Source organism: Mustela erminea, chromosome 18 (genome assembly GCF_009829155.1).
Source record: "Mustela erminea isolate mMusErm1 chromosome 18, mMusErm1.Pri, whole genome shotgun sequence".
NCBI classification, from domain to species: Eukaryota; Metazoa; Chordata; class Mammalia; order Carnivora; family Mustelidae; genus Mustela; species Mustela erminea.
Window position 1 is genome coordinate 56,464,533 of NC_045631.1, and position 17,059 is coordinate 56,481,591.

The 17,059-nt window shown below is 52.9% G+C and overlaps 1 protein-coding gene across 3 annotated transcripts in view; it reads left to right on the forward strand.

Moving 5' to 3' along the window:
* SAP30BP (SAP30 binding protein) overlaps positions 1 to 8,255 on the forward strand; it is a 37,202-nt gene extending 28,947 nt beyond the window's left edge. The window contains exons 5-12 of one of the 3 annotated variants that reach the window (XM_032322621.1): positions 243 to 331; positions 2,527 to 2,618; positions 3,340 to 3,400; positions 3,861 to 3,912; positions 4,408 to 4,410; positions 4,740 to 4,798; positions 6,181 to 6,265; positions 6,556 to 8,255. In XM_032322621.1, coding sequence (XP_032178512.1) covers positions 243 to 331; positions 2,527 to 2,618; positions 3,340 to 3,400; positions 3,861 to 3,912; positions 4,408 to 4,410; positions 4,740 to 4,798; positions 6,181 to 6,265; positions 6,556 to 6,737 — 623 coding nt within the window. In that variant the 3' untranslated portion in view covers positions 6,738 to 8,255. Of the gene's footprint in view, positions 1 to 242; positions 332 to 2,526; positions 2,619 to 3,339; positions 3,401 to 3,860; positions 3,913 to 4,407; positions 4,633 to 4,739; positions 4,799 to 6,180; positions 6,266 to 6,555 lie in introns of those variants that run through there. The other 2 variants (XR_004280849.1, XM_032322622.1) reach the window with 2 other exon arrangements.
* The last annotated feature ends 8,804 nt before the right edge of the window (positions 8,256 to 17,059 follow it).

A 17,059-nucleotide genomic window follows, 5' to 3' on the forward strand; every position in this document is an offset into this window, starting at 1 on the left:
CCCTCTGCCTGAACTTCTCTTCCCCCGTGTTGGCACACGCTGGCTCCTTCTGGTCATTCGATCTCAACTCAGATGACAGAGAAGCCACTCTGAACACCACTGTACTGTTTCATAGCCTTTCTCTCTCCCTGAAAAGGTCATATGAGCCTTTTTTTTCCTAACCATGTTTAGCCCCCATCCTACACCCGCCCCCCGCCCCCCACCACGTACATCCACAGAGAATTCTTTCTGTTCTCTCATAGCCTCCTTTTCTGAAAGAGTCCGGAACATGTCACCCGATGAAATCAAGATCCCGCCCGAGCCCCCTGGCAGGTGTTCGAACCACTTGCAAGTAAGTGCGGGGCTCAGCTGCCGCAGCCCTTGTCAGGGGAAAGGGCTGCTCGGGTGTCTGGTTTGGTCTGACTTAAAGAGCCTTCCGTAGAAGAAGCAGCCAGGTCAGCAGGGGCCCGCACATCCTGGTCACCTCTCCTCGCCTGCGACAGGAGTTTGCTCTGATCCCACCGCCAGCCCCTCCCTCCTCACCTGGCGCTGTTCTAGCAGGGACCCCCTAGCTCGCCCTCCAAGGGCTCCTAAGCCTGGACAGAGAAAACACCGTGACTTTCTGTGTGGCCCAGCTGAGCCAGGGGGGCACTTGACTGAGAAATGGAGGAACCATGAGAATGGAAGGCAGTTTGTAGAAATGCAAAAACACAGGCGTTGATGTGCCTAAGGTTCTTGTCCTCTCCTGACAAGGTCGCAAACAGCCCCGGCCTGGGGTTTTGAAACCGGGAGGAACTGGGGCAATTAGTGCAGTCACTCCCTTGGGAGCAGGGCCTCAGGGGCAGCTGGGCCTTGCCTCTCCTTTTCAGCACCTGCAGTTGTTTCTCCTTGGCCCTCGGCGGGTTCTCGTGGGTGTGGAACCTCGTGATGGACACAAGAGCAGAAACCTGGGGCTGCCCAGTATGGGCGCCCGGTCCCCCTGCTCTACCTTTGATCCCATAGGTTCTGCTGGTCTCTCTGGCCACAGCACAGGCCCAGGGTGCCATCCTAAAGGATGCATGACTAAGGGGCTCAGGGTCTGCAGAATGCAGCTGGCTGGGCAGGGCCCGCGTCAGGGCTGGGGGCACGCGCAGATCCTCTTCCTTTCCCAGAAGTCTCCTCCCTTGGTGAGTTGTCCATGAGCACAGGCCTCGTCTCCCCGCCAGGCAACAAGCTGCAGCCTGTAAGGACAGTCCGGCAGTCTCTGCCAGACAGACAGCCAGCTGGCTCAGCCCTCAAGTTCAGCGCATTTCTCATTTTTAGATCCTTCTAGTGGTAGAAACCATGACCTTCATTGAATACTTTAGTTGACCCGAAATGGGAGAACCCATCTGATGGCCCAGGAAACCCAGGAGAGTAATCTGTAAGATACAGGTCGGCCTGAGTGGGCCAAGCCTTCCGTGTGAGGCCTCCCTGCTTTGCCCTTGAAGAGAGAACGGGGAGGTGTGTTGTTCTTGGTGGTCTCTGCCCTGGCAAAGGCATTACAGACCTCTCTCTGCACTTCCGCGCTTCCTCTGGCCAGTCTTGGCAGAAGGAGTCAGCCTTCTGACACAGGGAGTGGATCACCTCTCCTGATATTCCCCAAGGGCGTCACACGGGACCTCCAGCCTGCCCACCACCTCCTGCAGGTGAAGAGTGCCCCACATGTTTTCCTTCTGCAGAGTCTGTGCATTTAGCCGCCACTAGTCGGGGAGGCTGCAGAGAGGCCTTGCCCTGGGCCAGCACCAGCCTTGCTGTGTAAGACTGCTCCTCCTTGGAGGTGACTCTGCCCTGAGACCTGAGTTTCTGGGGCCTCTTCCCATGCTGGGTGGTGTGGCTGCCATCTGCTACCGGCCTCATCTCTCTAGGCCTTGAGACACCCGTGGGACTGGCCTGGCTCCCTGCCAGCTGGTTCTCCTGTTGCCCACTGAAAGCCAGAGGACGGGTCTGGGGGGGTGGGTAACTTTAATGAGACCCGCTCTTGACCCCTGACAGTGCCTCTTAATAACATCGTGGTGACTGGCCTTCTGTGAGCCTTGCCTACAAAGGACACTGTAGGAAGTTTGTGGGGCCAAATCCAAAAAACACTACTCCTTCCTTCCTTCCGTCCTCTGAAAGGATGTAGCCTTCCTAGGTCTCCCACTGAGGATTGAAGCCTATGTTAAAATTGAAAACCAGCATTGAGCCCCCCTGCCCATCCTCGGGGTGGTTCAGGAGCTGGCTGACAGTGGAGGAGTCCTCCATTGTCTTCTCCATGGTTTCTCCACCTTGACCTTTTACTGCTCCCTCTGCCAGCCATCCAGAGGGAGTGAGGAGAAAGCAAAACGAAAACAGACTGGTCTCGGCTCCTCTTACTTGTGCTCAGCGCTGGTCACAGGCTGGGTGGAGAAAGACAATGTGACTGGAATAGGTCTTCGCATGGCTCTGTGGGTCTCTGTGGCCCAAGTGTCCACCCAGCACATGTGACCACAGGCTCGGATTGCCATGGGTAGGTGGTGTCAGAAGTACCCTTCTGTTTCTCTTCTGTAGGACAAGATCCAGAAGCTTTATGAGCGGAAGATAAAAGAGGGAATGGATATGAACTACATTATCCAAAGGAAAAAAGAATTTCGGAACCCCAGGTGAGTTTTCCATGGGCCTGCAGGGTCAGGTGAGTCACTGATTTTGGCCTGGGAACTGGAATGCCCCTGTGGAAGTGGCAGGGAGAGGCCTAGCTAAGATCGCACCTGTGCCCACAGCGGCCACCACCCAGGCTGCAGTAACACAGAAACCAGGATGAAGAGTGGAAGCCGAGAGGCCTGAGCTGGGTCCTCCTTGCTCTGCTCCTAGGGCGTACAGCCTCTTGAGGCCTCATCTCCTCGTCTCTACAGTGGGGGAATTGGACTAGATAGTCCGTGTGGGTTCCTCTTCCCCTCCAAACTGTCACTGGGGCTGCACACAGGTGACAGGATTTAGGTACAGAGATTTGTCCAGGTCTTACTCCATCCGGGGCCCCAAGCACATGGCACACATGGGAGTCTGATATAGTGACAGCAGGGACCTGCCCCGCCCCGCCCCACAAACTGTAGGTCAGATGTCCGGATAAGACTGAAAACCTGGACACCATACCTGTCCTGGCCCCTGGCTAATGAGCCATCTCTCTGGGCGTGGGGAGGACTGGGAATGACTTCATGCCAGGCCAGGGGACATTTCCCCTTCTGTCACGAAGCTTGCTTGGAACAGTTCAGCTGGGTTTAAAGGGTTCATTTGAGCCCAAGAACCAGATGGTTCTGATCTCTCAGAATCTGCTGCACACACAGCGTGGGACCAGGGCTTGCTCAATGCCTTCTACTGTTCTTTCAGCATCTACGAGAAGCTGATCCAGTTCTGTGCAATCGATGAGCTGGGCACCAACTACCCAAAGGTATGCCCTGCGCACAGAGGCGGCGGGTTGAGGGGGGCTGCCCAGGGTGCTGCGCTCACTCTGCTAGATTTGGCCTGGAACCACGACGCAGGCCAGTGTAGCAGCAGTGCTGGCTGAAGAGCGCAGGCCCCAGCTCCCTCGAGTGAGCCCCCCTGGCTCTGAAATGGTCCAGGAGAGAGATCACAGCAACAGACCTGGCCCTGGGACCCTGACTGGTTAGGGCCCAAGCGTGCACTCGCTGTGCTCCTGTGGCAAAGTCCACAGACGAATGCCTCACTGCCTCATACTCCCAGGAGGAAATGGGTTACCCCGTGGCTGGACCTGGGATAACAGCTAAGGCCCTGTCCCCTTACGGCAGGGGCCTCCAGACTGGGAAAAATCCATGGAGGGACTTGGTTTTTTAAGCCGTTTGTCATCCAACAACCCTTGCTGGCTACAGCGTTAGCTCTTTATTTTGCAGGATATGTTCGACCCCCATGGCTGGTCTGAGGACTCCTACTATGAGGCATTAGGTAGGTGGCCATCCGTCCATCTGTCCTTCCGTCTGTTTGGTCAGCCCGCCAACATGTATTTCAGGGTTTCCCCTGTGTCAGGCCATGTCCGGGGCAGTGGGTATACAGCCTTGAATGGTACAGACCTTAGGAGGCTTACGACCTGGCACAGAAGGCAAAGAAGGAGGAGTCCCGGCAGTGACGGGTGTGGTGGGGGTGCAGGTAGGGCGCCCTAACCAGCTGAAGGGGGCCAGAGCAGAGGGGGTGGGATCGGCCTTGCCAAGGAAGTCCTGTTCAAGCTGAGGTTCAAAGGTGCAGAGAGAGGTCCCCCCAGGGAGAACAGAGAGGAGTTTCAGAGTCCGAGCCCTCTGCTGACAGGTCTTAACCCAGCAGCCCCTGGCCCAGATCTGGCCTATAGTTGTGTTTGGTTTGGCCCATACAAGTTTTGTCCTGCGTTAATTTGAATGAGTTGCCAACATTGTACCTCAAGTTTGTAACCCGGCTTTTCTGGGTCAGCGGGTAGGTTGTCCACACGGGGCCTGCATCCCCACATGGCGACGACAGTCTGCTGGCGCTTAGGAGCAGCCGGCCCCTCCACACGAGGGTGCACAGCCTCAGCCCCTGAGCCTGCTGGTGTGAGGCCTCTGCTTGGTGCCAGCCGAGGACCGGCCTTCCATTTGTCCATCGCAACAGGACAGTGAGCCCCATGGCCTGGAGGCTGGGTGTGCGCACTGAGCAAGAGTACGGGGTGTGGCAAGTGCGGGTATAGGGACCCTCGGCCTAAAGTGGCCCCTCACGCGGGAGCTGTTCCAGGGCTGCTTTTCTTAGATCTTCTCTTGTCTTTGTAGCTAAAGCCCAGAAGATTGAAATGGACAAATTGGAAAAGGCCAAAAAGGAACGAACCAAAGTAAGTGACGGATGAATATCCTGGTGGTGGGAGGGGCAGGTGTGTGGACTGTCATTTCACAGCCCCCACCATCAGCTTGAAGGTGCCTCTCGGTTGCTTCCATTTGGTTTCTTGAGGTCTGTGGTCTGCCGCGCTGCACCCTCCCTCTGCTCCCCTCACCACTGTGGCGCTCTGCTGGCTCTCGCCGCTGTGCCATGTCCTCCCCGGACTGAGTAGAGTGACGGTCTTCCTTCTGAGAGCACCTTCTCGGCCTCCAGGTCTGATCTCCATAGTCCGCCTCAGTGCCTCCTTGCAGGTCCTGCACCTGGTGGCCGGAGGACCCCTTATTTGAGGCCCCTGACCACCACTTCTTCCCAAGCAGCATGGTCTGGATCCTTTGGGGAACAAATTTGGCTCTGAGACTAAATGTGCTCGGGCCGCTAGCTCTGCCGGCCTTTGCTCTGCTCTGACCTTCCAGCGGCAGTGGGGCTTCCAGGGTGCGGCCCGACCCCATCCCCAACAAACCCCCGGCAGGAGCTGCATCTCGGGTGTGCCAGCGGCCCTCCAAGCAGCTGCTAGGCAATCAGGTTTTCTCATTCTTAGTGCTGCTGGAACGGTCCCTCCTCTTTCCCTCCCCGTTCCAAACCCCAGGCTTAGCGTGGGCCATGTCTGCAGCACACGGGGACCAAAGCTGTGCTGCTCCTGGGGCGGCGGGGTTGGGGGGAGCACCTCCATTCGGAACGTGAGGCAGGGCAGCTGGTTGATGTGCCCTGCATGTACAGAATCCCAGTGATGCGTAGAGCATTCCAGTGTCTGTCTGGAAGGCTCTCCTTGGGACACCTGGGGGGCTCAGTCAGTGAAGCAGGTCGTAATCCTGCAGTCCTAGGATCAAGCCCCATGTCAGGCTCCCGGCTCATCGGGGAGTCTGCTTCTCCCTCTCTAGCTCCCCCTCCTTATGTGCACACGTGCCCACGCTCTCTCGCTCTCTCAGATAAATAAAATACTAAGAAAAAAAGGAAGACTCTCCTTGAAGTAGTAAAAGTAAATCCTTTTTCTTCCTCTTTTTCTGCCCCTCCCCACTCCTAAAAAATAATAAAAATAAAGGGGGTGCTTGGGTGGCTCAGTCTGTTAAGCATCCAACTCTTGGTTTGGGCTCAGGTCCTGACCTCAGGGTCGTGAGATCGAGCCCCAAGTCAACTCGATGCTGGGTGTGGCACCTGCTTGAGACTCTCCCCTTCTCTCCCCCACCCCAGCTTAAAAAAGAAAGGTAGTAAAAGTCTCCTCTGGGCACCTCTCCGACACCCATCCCTCCCTTAGATGGTGCGACAGTGCTGCTGCCCAGGGCTTCCTCTGTACGGCGCCCACCTGTGCCCGCCCTTACCTCTTCTCCGCTCTCCCTCCAGATCGAGTTTGTGACAGGCACCAAGAAAGGTACCACGACCAATGCCACGGCCACCACCACCACCACGGCCAGCACAGCGGTGGCAGGTAGAAGGGGGCTTGTCCGCTTCCAGCCACACCACGAATGGAGCGAGGGTCGCCCTGCCTTGTCTGGGGGAGGAGAGGCTGTGGGGATCTTGGGCCTAGGCTCCCCCTTGCTGTGCTTTTTTCTGACCCCAGAGTTTGTTAAGGCCTGTGGGGAGCCTGGGGTGGGGTCCCCAGTCCACTGGCTGCCCTGGCATTTCTGTGGCAGGGGCCGCTCCACTCTGACCTGCTAGAAAAGGGAGTGTTGCTTTTCGGTTCGTCTGGGTCCTGACGCCTCCCTCGCCTTCTTGCAGATGCCCAGAAGAGGAAAAGCAAGTGGGACTCGGCCATCCCAGTGACGACGATAGCCCAGCCCACCATCCTCACCACCACGGCGACCCTGCCCGCCGTCGTCACGGTGACCACCAGCGCCAGCGGCTCCAAGACCACTGTGATCTCTGCCGTGGGCACCATCGTGAAAAAGGCCAAGCAGTGACCTGAGGGACCAGCTTGGAGTGGCTCGGACATTCTTCTTCCCGTCGATGGGAGGAGCCACTCCGGGGCCCAAGGAGACTGTGTAGTGCAGCAACCCGTGTTAGCGCGGAGGAGCCGCTCTGTTTATTTCAGGACTGGGATCTGCTCCCAGGTGCCACCCCAAGAGGAACCTCTGTGTGGCTTTCCAGCCAGGGAAAGGACATTGCCACAGAGGAGTCGGGTGCTATGGACTGTGTGGACACACCACTTGGGGCCTGGGGCCCTATTAAAAGTGCCGTGTTTCCCAGCTCGGGCCTCTTGGCTGCACTGGCTTCTACTGTGGTCTGTTTTCAGGCAGAAGTGGGAGTTCCAAGTGCTCTCTCCATCTCTTGTGAGGGTCACTACCTCAGCGTTGGTAGTGGAGCGGCCGAAGCCTATGGCCTTAGTCCGTAGGGGTGGCCCGGGAAGTTGGCCTGGTCACTCCCAGCGTACGCCTCTTGGCGCGGGCAGATGGGAGCCCTGAGGGTAGGGGAGCCCCCCGGTCCCGCTGTCCACTGCCCTGATCCTGAAACCCAGCCAGGTCTCAGACGAGAGCCGAGGCCTCTCTTCCCTTGGGGGTGACTGAGCCCTCACCCAACCAGTTTTTAGACACACCCAGGCTTTTGAAGTCAAGCCAGTTGCCAGAAGGCCTGGGTTTGATCCCCAACCCACACACAGAGCCAGAGAGGCCTCAGCACCCGGCCACAGTGGCCCCGGTCCCTCAGTGCCCAGCGAGCGCGGCCAGCAGGCCCCGCGCCGTGTGGGACATGAATCACCTCCTGCCCCGGCCGGCGGCAGCTCGTTGTTTACGTGAAAGCCAGGCTCCTGGGAGGATCCTGCCACCCCACCTTTCCTGTGCCTGTTATCTCTGCCCCACAGCAGCGTCTGGGCAGCACCAGCGGCTGCTGGGCTCCTCTCGAGGCCAAAACCGATTTCCCAGCCGCCGCCGGCTCCAGAGTCCGGAGGGAATTTGCTGCCTTTCTCGCTCCCTGGCAGCTCTCCAGGCCAGCGGAAGGGCTCCGTGTCGGAGGGGGAAGCCAGGCCATGAAGAGCCGTGTAGCTTCTGGGACACGAAGGGCTGGGAAGGCAGTCCCGAGTGCACCCCAGTGCCTGCATCGCTGGCCGAGGGTGCCGGTGTCCCCCCACCGTCCCCGCAATCTGACTGGACTCGCGTGTGTCCCTGCCCCCGTGCCCTGCCCCACACACTCGGGCGCTGAGAGCGGTCAATCCCGCTCCCCTCCTTTGATGGGACCTCGCAACCCGGGCGAGGAGCTGCTGCCCCCTTAGCCCCAAGGGGGTCTGTGAAGGCCTCCTGCCCTGCAGCCTCCGCCAGAGGCCCCTCCGTAGCTCCGTGCGGCGCTGTGGGAGTGGCGCGAGACCGAGACTCGGCACCTCTGCTCTGGAGCCTGGTTTAAACAAGTCGTGTTTTAGTCATGTGTCTCGAGCCCTTGTCTCTGTGAGTCTTCTCTGTCAGATCCCCGTAATAAAGCTTCCTAAGGCAGTTGTGAGGAGTCTGTGGAATGATTGATGCAAGAGCTGTGTAGACAATAAGGTGTGACTTTGTTGCTGACCCGTCCGGTTCCTTCTTCATTTAGACCAAGGAGAGAAGCAGACTCCACAGCTAAGACCAGCCAGGGTCATGGCCCTTGGCTGTCCTCTGCACACCCCCTGCCCTGCCACTGGACAGTAAAGGGCACTCGCCCAATGAGTTGGGCAGCCCCATGTGGCCAGGCTATTCCCCTCAGAAGACTTGTGAGTTGGGTCAAGCCCTCTAATCCCTCTGAACTTGACTTTACTCTTCTGTAAGACAGGATTAGTGCCTGCCCACCTTAGTGCCACTGAGGGTGGCATGGGGTCAAATTACCAGTTCCTTTCTGTGGAGACCGGATGTTGCAGGCACTGAGGACCCCAGGGATCTCTGCCTGGTTGGCCCCTGCTCGCAAAGAACTCAGTCTGGACAAACCGAACTCTGTCCCAGCCCCCCAGGCATCCCTGCCCTCTTCCTATAGTTCTGACCGTGGGTGATGACCTCAGGATCCATCCCAGGCCAGCAGCTCCATACCCGGGATCCTGTGCTATCCCCACATCACATGGGCCCTGGGCAGACCTTGTCTGTAAGTTGCCTTAGCCTCCCCCACTCCCATCCAAGCTCCATCTGGCCTCGTCCTACACCCCCTCACGATGGGGCTCTCACCAGGTCACATGGCCCCCTGCTTTCCATCCCAGCAAGGCTGCCAACAGCCTCGCCACTCCCGGCCTCCCACTCCTCTTCTCCACGGCCCTTTCACTGTCTTCATCCGTGCACCTGCGGTGCTCCCAGATGTGGCTCAGGCTTTCCCTCCAGACTCCCCTGGGCGTTCATCGTTCCCCGTACGCCGAGAAGGGGCCCTCTGCTCCCTGTACCTCTGTGTACATGCCTTGGTTCTGAGACCACTCGTGTCTCCTGGTGCTCCTTATGAGTGGGGAGTGGTCAACCAGACCTCGGTCCAAGTGCCCAGGTGATTGGAGGGACAGGGGATGGAAGGAGAGGTGGTTCCTGCCCCGTTGGACACTGGACTGAAAGCTCCGACCCTTGAACCCGCCGCTGCCCCAAGAGCCTCCTGTTGGAGTTCTCCGCACATTGGTAATTACTCAGTCTCCGTCATGGGCACAGGAATGTTCACGATCCCCTCTAATTCTGTGTATGTTTAAAATCTCTTGGGCCACCTGGGTGGCTCAGACGGAGTCCTGGGATCGAATCCCACAACAGGCTCCCTGATGAGGGAGTCTGCTTCTCCCTCTCCCTCTGCTCTTCACCCCACTCTCCTACTCTCTCTCTCTCAAATAAATACGTAAAATCTTTAAAAAATAAAATAAAATAAAATCTCTGTTAAAAAAAAATTAGGGGCGCATGAGTGGCTCAGTTGGATGAGCGTCTGACTCTTGGTTTCGGCTCAGGTCATGCTCTCAGGGGCATGAGACGGAGCCCCGTACCAGTCTCCACGTCAGTGTGGAGTCGGCTTCAGATTCTCCCTCTCCCTCTGCTTCTCCCCCACCCCTCGAGTGCTCTCTCTCTGTCTCTCTAAAATAAATAAATAAAATCTTAAAAAAAAATCAGGGGCACCTGGCTGGCTCAGTCAGTAGAGCATGTGACTCTTTTTTTTTTTTTTTTAAAGATTTTATTTGTGTGACACAGAGAGGGAACACAAGCGGGGGCGGGAGGAGCCTACTTAAAAAAAAAGTTCTTTTAATTAAAAAAATAAAAAATAAAGGCCTGTTGAGCCAGAAAAAAGAATGAGGAAGATCTCCATGGACAGATTCAGAGTAATCTCGAGGAGAGCGAAAATGAAAAGGGCAAAGTGCAGAAATGGCATGTAATATGATGCCTTTTGTGAAGAAAGGGAGCGAACACAAAAATAAGAGAAAAGAGACAAAAGAATAAAATCTAAGAAATTAAGGGGCGCCTGGGTGGCTCAGTGGGTTAAGCCGCTGCCTTCGGCTCAGGTCATGATCTCAGGGTCCTGGGATCGAGTCCCGCATCGGGGTCTCTGCTCCGCGGGGAGCCTGCTTCCTCCTCTCTCTCCCTCTCTGCCTGCCTCTCTGCCTACTTGTGATCTCTCTGTGTCAAATTAATAAATAAAATCTTAAAAAAAAAAATCTAAGAAATTAAGAAAATTCCCTAATATTAAATTTGAATCAGAAACATCAATACGAACACATGATTCAAAAAAATTTCCTAAGGTGCCTGGGTGGCTCAGTGGGTTAAGCCTCTGTCTTTGGCTCAGGTCATGATCTCAGGGTCCTGGGATCGAGCCCCACATCTGGCTCTCTGCTCAGCGGGAAGCCTGCTTTCCTCTCTCTCTGCCTGCCTCTCTGCCTACTTGTGATCTCTCTGTCAAAAAAATTTCCTAGCCATGCCCGTTGAGAAGACCCAGCGTGATGGCCCTCAATAACAGTTAAGATTTTTTTTATTTCTTTATTTGAGAGAGAGAGAGAGAGAGAGCAAGAGAACAAGCGAGAGCGTGAGCAGAGAAGGCGGCAGAAGGGAGAGGGAGAAGCAGACTCCCCGCTGAGCAGGGAGCCCCGTGCTCCTTAGAGAAAGGAACCTTCCGCCCCGAAAGCTAAGTGGGACTAGAGCGGGTTGTTCCAGAAAGCAAGGAAGACTAGCAGGAGTGTTTCAAAGGTCAATCAAGCTGGTGTAAGGGCTCTCCCACAGGCCAATCGAAAATCGAACGTGACGAAAATCGAACATTCAGAAGGAATGCAGTTATTTGTCAAAAAGGAAAAGAACCCTTGTTCTCTGTCCACTTCTACTCACAACACCCACAAAACACTTCTGACACCAGGCTTTCCGCCTCATGTAATTCTGACACCAACGACCTGTAGTTTGTAGGCGCTTCGCCCCGCCCCCCTCGAATGCTAATTGCAGGGCGGGGCCTCTGGTACTTCGGACCAACTGGCTATAAATTGGGGGTTCCCGTGATCCGCTCCAAGACTCAGTAATTTGCTAGAATGCCTCACAGAACTCAGGAAAACAGTTTACTTCATGGATTACTGGTTTATAAAAGGATCCAACCAAGACAGAGCCAGACAGAAGAGAAGCATAGGGGCTCCGTACGGAGCCAGGGGCTTGGAGCTTCCGTGCCTTCTCTGGACACAGCACCCTCCCAGCAGGCCAGGTGTTCAGCAACCTCGAAGCTCTCCGAACCCCCTTGGGTTAGGATTTTCGTGACGGCGTCATTACTCCACATAATGGATTAAATCATTGGCTATTGGTGATGGAACTCAAGCTCCACCCCATCCCCTCTCTCCAGAGGTCCATGGGGGCAGGGGTAGGGGTGGGGGGGCGTTGAGACTGAAAGTTCCAACTCCAATCACGTGGTTGGTTCCCCTGACAACCAGCGCCCCCATCCTCCGTGGCTTTCCAAAAGTCACCTCATTAACATAAACTCTGTGGGGGTTGAAAGGGGCCTGTTATGAATAACAAAAGACACCCCTTTCACCTTTGCGGCCCCAGAGCAGCTCCAGGAGCTGTGGACAATGACCAAGTATAGATCTCTTCTATCCCGTCGTCACTGTACACGACTGAACAGACAAAAATTATTCACGCAAAAAAAAAGTTATTCATGCATAGTATTAAAAAAAATATATGTATTGGCTGCCATGAGGGTAGAATATTACTCACTCTTTGCTCTGAAATTGATAGTTAAAAGAATTCGCCCTTTGGGCACTTTTTTTTTTAATATTTTATTTATTTATTTGACAGACAGAGATCACAAGTAGGCAGAGAGGCAAGCAGAGAGTGAGAGGGGGAAGGAGGCTCACGGCTGAGCAGAGAGCCCAATGTGGAGCTCAATCCCAGGACCCTGGGATCATGACCTGAGCCGAAGGCAGAGGCTTTAACCCACTGAGCCACCCAGGCGCCCCACTTTGGGCACTTTTGACAGGGTTATAAAATGGCGGGACGGCTCTGGAACATAGCATAGTGGTCCTCAAAAAATTAAACATGGGGCTACATGTGACCCATCAATCCCACTTTGGGGATAGATCCCAAAGAATTGAAAGTAAGGTGGAGAAGATTGATTCGCAGGGTAGCAGCATTATTCAAATTTCCAAGGGGTGGGAGCAATCCAACACCCACTGACAGATGAATGGATAAACAAAACGTGGTATTTAGATACTAGGAAATATTATTCAACCTTAAAAAGGCAGGAAATCTTGCCGCATGCAACATAGATGGACAGTATGATAAGTGGAAATAAGCCAGTTACAAAAAGACAAATGCTGTACGATTCCACTTATATGAGGTTTCTAAAGAAGTCAAATTCATTGACACAAAAAATAGACACAAATTCATTGACGCAAACATAGAATGGGAGTGAACCAGGGGCTGGAGGAGGAAGAAATGGGGAGCTGGTTAATGGGTACAGAGTTTCAGTTCTCAAGAGGAAAAGTTCTGGAGACACTGTGGCCCAATAATGAGAATATACTTAACCCTATTGAACTATACGTTTACAAATGACTAAGATAGTAATTTTTTTAAAAGATTTTATTTGTTGATTTGACAGAGATCACAAGCAGGCAGAGAGGCGGCGGGGGGGTGGGGGGGTAGGCTCCCCGCTGAGTAGAGAGCCCAATGCGGGGCTGAATCCCAGGACTCTGAGATCATGACCTGAGCCGAAGGCAGAGCCTTTAACCCACTGAGCCACCCAGGCGCCTCTAAAAATTTTTTTGAAATTTTTTTTTTCTACCTTGTTTGAGGAAAGCATCAAGCATTCTAGAAACTGACGGGAAAGCCAAGTTTTTTGGTAAACGCGCTGACACCTGCGGCTGCTCCTAGAACCTACAGGTCCCCGACCTGAGCGGCAGCCACCAGCAGCGCTCCTGTCCTGTCCTCCAGCCCCGCCCTCCAGCCCCACCATCCCGGGGGCAAACTGACTGGCCGGTTCTCCTCCTCCTTAATGGGGTTGTGTGCAATTTGGAGTTTTTCATAAACCAGCACTCTTGATGGTATAGCCTTTAGTTGATGGGGGAGTTTTGTAGTAAGAAAATAGGACCTCCCTTAAGTCGTTCCGGAACGGGTTTTTATGCCAAATTCCCAAAGTTTTACATATTTTCCTGGTTTACCACTGACTAAATTGTGAATAAGACTTCACCCCCTCTTACTATCCAACATTCTTTTTTTTTTTTTTTTTAGATTTTATTTATTTATTTGACAGAGATCACAAGTAGGCAGAGAGTCAGGCAGAGAGAGAGGAGGAAGCAGGCTCCCCGCTGAGCAGAGAGCCTGATCCCAGGACCCTGAGATCATGACCTGAGCAGAAAGCAGAGGCTTTAACCCACTGAGCACCCAGGCGCCCCATTATTCAACATTCTTAAAGTTTAATAATTTTTTTAAAGATTTTATTTTCATTTTTTTTAACATTTTATTTATTTGAGAGAGAGAATGATAGAGAGAGAGAGAGCATGAGATGGGGGAGGGTCAGAGGCAGAAGCAGACTCCCTGCTGAGCTCAATCCCAGGACTTCAGGTTCATGCCCTGAGCCAAAGGCAGACGCTTAACCGACTGAGCCACCCAGGCACCCCTAAAGATTTTATTTTTAAATATTCTATAGCCCCAACTTGGGGCTTCTGCACTGAGCCAGCCAGATGCCCCCTTAAAGTCCTATTTTGGGGGTGCTGGGTGGCTCAGTCAGTTAAGAGACTCTTGGTTTCTACTCAGGTCTTGATCTTAGAGTTGTGAGTTAAAGTCCCATGCTAGGCATGGAGCCTACTTTAAGAAAAAGTCATATCTTAGGTTTACATTTCAGACTTGTTCAATAAAATGCAAATAATAAAAAATAAAACGTAAAATAAGTTTCTATAACCCAAAAAGAAGCATTTATCCTGTATTTTGGGGGGGCTTGGGTTTTTTGGTTTTAATTTTAAGTATGCTCCACACCTACACCCACACCCAGCGTGGGTCTTGAACTCACAATCCCGAGATCTGGAGTTACCTTCTCTACTGACTGAGTCAGCCATAGTCTACGTTTTTGGAGGCACATAGTTTCATTGAGGGAACTTCTATTTTTCTTTTTTAATCAGAAGGATAGCTTCTATTAACGTAGAAACAGAAAATCACCATGCTTCAGCTTCCCAATTCAGGCAAAGATCCACAGGGGATGCTGACTAAAACCATTCAGGGATGGACGCCTGGGTGGTTCAGTGGGTTAAGCCTCTGCCTTTGGCTCAGGTTATGATCTCAGGGTCCTGGGATCGAGCCCCACATTGGGCTCCCAGGGAGCCTGCTTCCCCCGCTCTGTCAAATAAGTAAATAAAATATTTAAAAAAAAAAAAACCATTCAGGGAAAGTTCACTGGGAAGTAGGCAGGGTGACAAAGCCTCATCACCCCCTCTAGCTTACTTCTTAATCACAAAGTAAATAGCACATTTTTTACAATGGAGAGAGATGGCAGTCACTTCCTTAATAGTCACTAACAGTGATGGAGCTCCTATCCTGTGGCACCCAATAAAACACACCCAGCTCCATCTAGGACCATCCTTGCCAAAAATGTTTCGCCTAAATCTAATCAGGCTTTTGGACACAACTTCCAGTTTGCAGGAAGCTAAAAAAAAAAAAAAGTCCAATGACACCATGAGGAAGCAGTCAGACAAAATAGACAGCGGGACTTCTGCAGATCACTACCGGCCTGCCTCTTCAAAAGGTCAGCTGGGGGAGAGTAAGCAAGAAAGAGGGGTGCCCGAGTGGCTCAGGGGGTCAATGAAGCATCTGCCTTCCGCTCCAGTCATAATCTTGGGGTTCCTGGGATTAAATGCCTTGTCAGTCTCCCCGCTCAGAGGGGAGCCTGCTTCTCCCTTCCCCTTCCCCTGCCCCGTGCACTCAGTCTCTCTCTCTCTCTCAAATAAATAAATAAAATATCTTTAAAAAATAATAAATTGAATAAAGAAAGAAAGAGATAAATCAATCAAATGCAATGGATTGGACTCAAATTCAAAAAGAAACAGTTTTGGGGCGCCTGGGTGGCTCAGTGGGTTAAAGCCTCTGCCTTCAGCTCGGGTCATGATCTCAGGGTCCTGGGATTGAGCCCCGCATTGGGCTCTCTGCTCAGTGGGGAGTCTGCTTCCTCCCCTCTCTCTGCCTGCCTCTCTGCCTACTTGTGATCTCTGTCTGTCAAATAAATAAATAAAATCTTTAAAAAAAAAAAAAGTTTAAAAAAAGGAAACAGGGACGCCTGGGTGGCTCAGTTGGTTAAGCAGCTGCCTTCAGCTCAGGTCATGATCCCAGGGTCCTGGGATCAAGTCCCACATCGGGCTCCTTGCTCGGCAGGGAGCCTGCTTCTCCCTCTGCCTCTGCCTGCCTCTCTGTCTGCCTGTGCTCGCTCGCGCTCTCTCCCTCTGTCTCTGAAAAATAAATAAAATCTTTAAAAAAAAAAAAATTAAAAAATAAATAAAAAAAGGAAACAGTTCCAAAAGACATTTTTGGGACAACTAAGAAATTCTAATATGGACTGAATCACGGATAATAGAACATTCATTTTCATTTTCTTTTTTAAGATTTTATTTATTTATTTGTCAGAGTGAGCACAGGCAGACAGAGTGGCAGGCAGAGGCAGATGGAGACGGAGAAGCAGGCCCCTGCTGAGCAAGGAGCCCGATGTGGGACTCAATCCCAGGACGCTGGGATCATGACCTGAGCCAAAGGCAGTGGCTTAACCAACTGAGCCACCCAGGCGTCCCGCTTTTTCATTTTCTTAGGTGTGATAAAGTTATTGAGATTGTGGGGGGCTGTTCTTGGGAGATATACACCTAGAATGTCGAGGGAAGAAATGTCATGGTCTCTTAAATTCAAATAAAAAGATACATAGATAAAGCATATATGGCAAATTGTTAACTCTTGCGTCTGGTGGTAAAAAAAAAAAAATACAAGAGATCTTCTTTCAACTATTTTTGTATGTTTGCAAATATTCAAAATAAAAACTTGGAGGAAAGATGCTTTTTTCAAATTAAGAGTTCTTTCTTTTTTCTTTGAGAGAGCGAGAGAGAGAGACAGTCCGCACATGTGCATGCAAGGTGGAGGAGGGGTGTGGAGGGAGGGACAGACTGCGCTGAGCAGGGAGCCAGCCCTCTCTCTGGGCATGCCAGATATCACCACCCCTGAGATCATGACCCTGAGATCATGACCTGAGCCAAAATCAAGTCAGACGCTCAACCGAGTGAGCCATGCAGGCACCCCTGGGGGGGGGGGGATAATTTAACAGGGATCTATTGAGCAATCCCCTAGCCCTGGGGAGAGACCGGGTGTCACAACTGTCCACCTGAGTGGCATCTCCCTCAGTTAGAGAGGTGGTGGACAATGGGTCTCCAGAATGGTCACCAGACTGTTTTGATCACATATCCACTATTGATCACTTACCTTGTTTATCTGTAGACGAATGTACCACTCTACAGTGAGTGATGCTCACCGTCAAACTCTGGGTCATCTGGCACATCCCTGGAGAGTCTGGGGTCCACTTGGGAGGACCATCGTAAAGCAGAGGGTGCTTGGCTGGCTTCGCCAGTACAGCACGAGGCTCTTGATCTCAAGGCTGTGAGTTTAAGCCCCATGTTGGTCATAAAGCTTACTTTAAGGAGGAGGAGGAGGAGGAGGAGAAGGAGAAGAAAAAGGGGGAAGAGAGGTGGGATGAAGGGGTGGAGAAGGAAGAGGAGAAAAAGAAGAAGCAGGCAGTGTGTTCCATTTCTCCGGGTAGCCCTAGCCTCCCTAATCATGTTTAGAAGGGTCCGGCAATGAGGAAAGGAAGGGGCTCCTGAGCCCACTGAGTCCGTGGC